The sequence below is a fragment of the Eumetopias jubatus genome, unplaced genomic scaffold (genome assembly GCF_037043125.1).
Source record: "Eumetopias jubatus isolate StellerSeaLion01/CBP00866 unplaced genomic scaffold, mEumJub1_p1.0 scaffold_14, whole genome shotgun sequence".
In the NCBI taxonomy this organism is placed as follows: domain Eukaryota; kingdom Metazoa; phylum Chordata; class Mammalia; order Carnivora; family Otariidae; genus Eumetopias; species Eumetopias jubatus.
Window position 1 is genome coordinate 72,440,030 of NW_028274820.1, and position 3,497 is coordinate 72,443,526.

General features: G+C 39.1%; 1 protein-coding gene across 1 annotated transcript; it reads right to left on the bottom strand.

Moving 5' to 3' along the window:
- Positions 1–1,467: 1,467 nt before the first annotated feature.
- On the bottom strand, positions 1,468–3,244 carry SMIM30 (small integral membrane protein 30). The gene is made up of 3 exons (XM_028104925.2): positions 3,209–3,244; positions 2,758–2,848; positions 1,468–2,318 (listed from the first exon to the last, which is right to left on the bottom strand). Exon 3 carries the CDS (start codon positions 2,271–2,273, stop codon positions 2,094–2,096), a length of 180 nt encoding a protein of 59 aa, XP_027960726.1. The 5' UTR covers positions 2,274–2,318; positions 2,758–2,848; positions 3,209–3,244; the 3' UTR covers positions 1,468–2,093.
- Between the last annotated feature and the right edge of the window lie 253 nt (positions 3,245–3,497).

Sequence of the window (3,497 nt, forward strand, 5' to 3'; positions counted from 1 at the left end):
TCTACTTTTAAGGGAAAAATAAGAAAAGGGCAGTTTTCTAATTCCTTCTAGGCACTTCTGGAAATACATTGTTCATTAAAGAATGTTTGCCTGTAGTTTTATTTCAATCATTTTAAAAATAGTACCTGGGGCGCCTGGGTGGCTCAGTTGGTTGGGCGACTGCCTTCGGCTCAGGTCATGATCCTGGAGTCCCGGGATCGAGTCCCACATCGGGCTCCCTGCTCAGTGGGGAGTCTGCTTCTCCCTCTGACCCTCCCCTCTCTCATGTGCTCTCTCTCTCTCTCTTTCTCTCCCTCAAAAAAAAAAAAAAAAAAAAAATAGTACCTGGAGGTGACTAAATGACTAACGTACTGGGATTTAAAATGTACTTTAACTTTGATTTCTCCCAATGCCAATGAAAAAGTTCAGATGTATAAGGAAGAATCAGCAGCCTCTCTATGCCAGTATCAATGGGCTGGTTTATGAGCTAAGATAAACTGTTCTACAATCTGCATTCCTTTTTCCACCTTTCAAAAAAAAAAGGCATGTAAAATTAAGTTCTATTAATTACACAATGTGTAACTGCCAATTTATCTGAACAAAAAATGTTAGTGCATTCTCTTGTGAAAAAATAAAACAGCTACGACAAAAACAGATCTATTTAGTTTCTGTCTGTAGAGCATGGCTGTGCCTCACTTGTACCTCCGCCCAACCCCTTCATGCAAGCCAGGTGAGTTCACCTGCAGGACTGCACTATAAAACAGGGTTTTAGGTTGCTACTGCCTGTTTTCTAATCAAAATTAAGACCCCCAGTGTCACCTGGAGAGCAAGATTGGATAATGCATTATTTCAGTAAAAAACTTAATTATCTGCTTCCAGTAGGACCCTCCTGTAGTTTGATTTCCTCAGACTATTCTCTGCTAGCTTGTATCTACAGAACCAAAAAGATCACAAGGGTCTTTTGTTAAACATAGAATTCTGGGGCCTAGCCTAAAATTACCACAATGCAACTAGGAGAAAGATTTGGGAATCTGAAAGTTTTTCCAAGTCCTTCAGGTGATTCTTTAGTTCACATAGTGTAAAACAGTCTCAAACTTGAATATGCACACAAATGATCCTGGGCTCTTGAAACAAATGCAGATTCTGATCTGCCTGGTCTGGACAGGGTCTGAGATTCTGCATTTCTAACAAGTCCCCAGATGATATTGCTAGTTTGAGGACACTTTGAGTAGTTAAGATCAGAGAGGGTATGTTTCATCTGGTTAGTGTGTAAATCAGTGTAGGCTGTTACCTTTTCCTTCTGTATCTGTGGATTCTCTACCAGGGACTTCTGCCTTGATACTGCCCATTTCTCACTTATCACTGATAGTGTTTCTATAAGCTAGTGTGATCACTTAAGGTAAGGCAATCTGCCACTAAGCTGACATAAAAGTACATACAAAGATAAGAAGAACCTGAAATAAACAGAAATGAACATCACACATTAACTTACAACATACTGAGTTTATATTTTATATAGTAACTTCTCATCATAGAGATGTTAATACAAAGGTTTTTTTTAACATTAAATTTCTCCATTTCAATGTCAATATATTTTTTTACATTAAATATTGTCTCCATTTTAACATGAGATACATTGAATACATTTTTCTTATCTCTCCCAAGAAATAAAAATTTTAATTTCTGACTGTATTTGATATTAAGTTGGGAGTTAACAAAACAAAAATCTAATAAAAATATGGAGAAAAGACTCCTCAGTGATAGAGGAATTGGCAATTTCCTAGGACTTTGGGCAAGGGTTTCCTTCTTCTGATTTCATGCGCTTTGAGAATCCCAAGAAACTATGAAATAATATGTAAATTTCAGTCATCTGACTTCTTTGACCCTCTAACTAGCATATATGAATTATAGACTGCTTTTTTCAGTGCATTATTTGTTGTGAAGAAAACTTTTTTTTCCCCATTTAACATATATTAATTTGTTCCAATTTACAGGGAGACAAGAATGTGAAAATACCCTATTTCTTGGGAACTTTTAGACATTAAAGCTCAGTTTTTAACCTCAATTAACACAAAGGTTTTCCAGGCAAGGTTTGATGCAAAGGCCCATCAAAATCACATTTGTCCATTCCTCTTTCGCGCATATACCCCCAAACAAGCACAAATGCCTGTAATGCTGAGAGCCACACCTAACAAGAGAGCGACTGCATCTCCAGCTTCTACTGCTTCAACAGCAGGCAGCACCAAAAGCAGTGAAACGAGGACCAACAGCAACTGTGTTGAAACTGAGGTCATGATGTTGGGATCTTCAGGTATCTGGATCTTGAGGGCTGAAGGTTTCTAGAAATCAAACATGGAAACAAAAAGGAATCATTAAAAATTCTCACCATTTCAGTATGGATACCTAAATAACAATCCACACACCTTTTAAATTTAAATTTCAGACCCATCTCCTCATTTAACGGTAGAAAAAACAGGTTAAGTTTATAAAAGGTATTTAAAGATGGTCATTTGGGGCTAATCTCCCCTTTTCATAATTCCTTGACTCCAGCAATTTTTCCACACCCTATCATGCCAACACCATGTGAATCAACTAAGCAAACTGAACAGAACATAAGTAAGAAGGGAAAACACACAAGACACTTGTAAACTTAAAATACCTTAGCGAGTAAAAATTACATTTTCTTAGGATTTCTCCCATCCAGGAAATGCAGACAAATCTGGCAAAAGTCACACAACATGTAAGTCTGTGAAGTTGTGGGGAATTAGGAAAACTTACCAAAAAAAGGATTTACGTATAATTCTGATTCGAAAGAGTCCCTTCCTGGAGTTCCAGATCGCTGAGGCTAAGAGGTTCCACGTGACAGAGCCTATTATCAGAAGAGGGTAGGATTTAAGAACTACTCACCATCACCATCAGCAGCATTATTATTATTGAGACAGCCAGAGTCAGTGCAGAGCGAAGAGGTCGTGCGGAAGAGAGAGGAATGGATAATAACTAGAGGTAACAGTTTGTTCAAGCAGGGGAACTAGACTTAAAGTTGGTCAGTTCGCCCGCACAGAAAAACCTAAAAATAATTCGAACCCAGAGACAAGTTCGTGCCATGACTTGATATTAAGATTTTAAAAAGAATCCCTGCTTTGTCCCGGCGAGGTGCAAATATGACCCCTATTTTACAAATACACTGAGGCAATCTTAAGTATCCTTTGGAGCCGAGATCGTACATTACCTTCCTGGAAGCAGCCATTAGAGGAATGGCGAAGAGGGCGGGGTCTCCAAACTACACTTCCCACAATCCCCGCTGCGGACGACTCCCAGGATGCGCCGGAGCGCTCCCCTGTAACTGGCTGAGAGAGTGACGGGCATGCTGCACAGAAGAGGAGGAGTAAGCTTGAGGGGCTTCCTCACACGGCACGACTTTTTACCGGTAAAGTGTTTTAGTGTAATTGTACAAACGCTCTCTCAAAAGTGAGATAAAGAAATGACAGCAAGTGATTTTTACCCTATTTAAGGTTTTA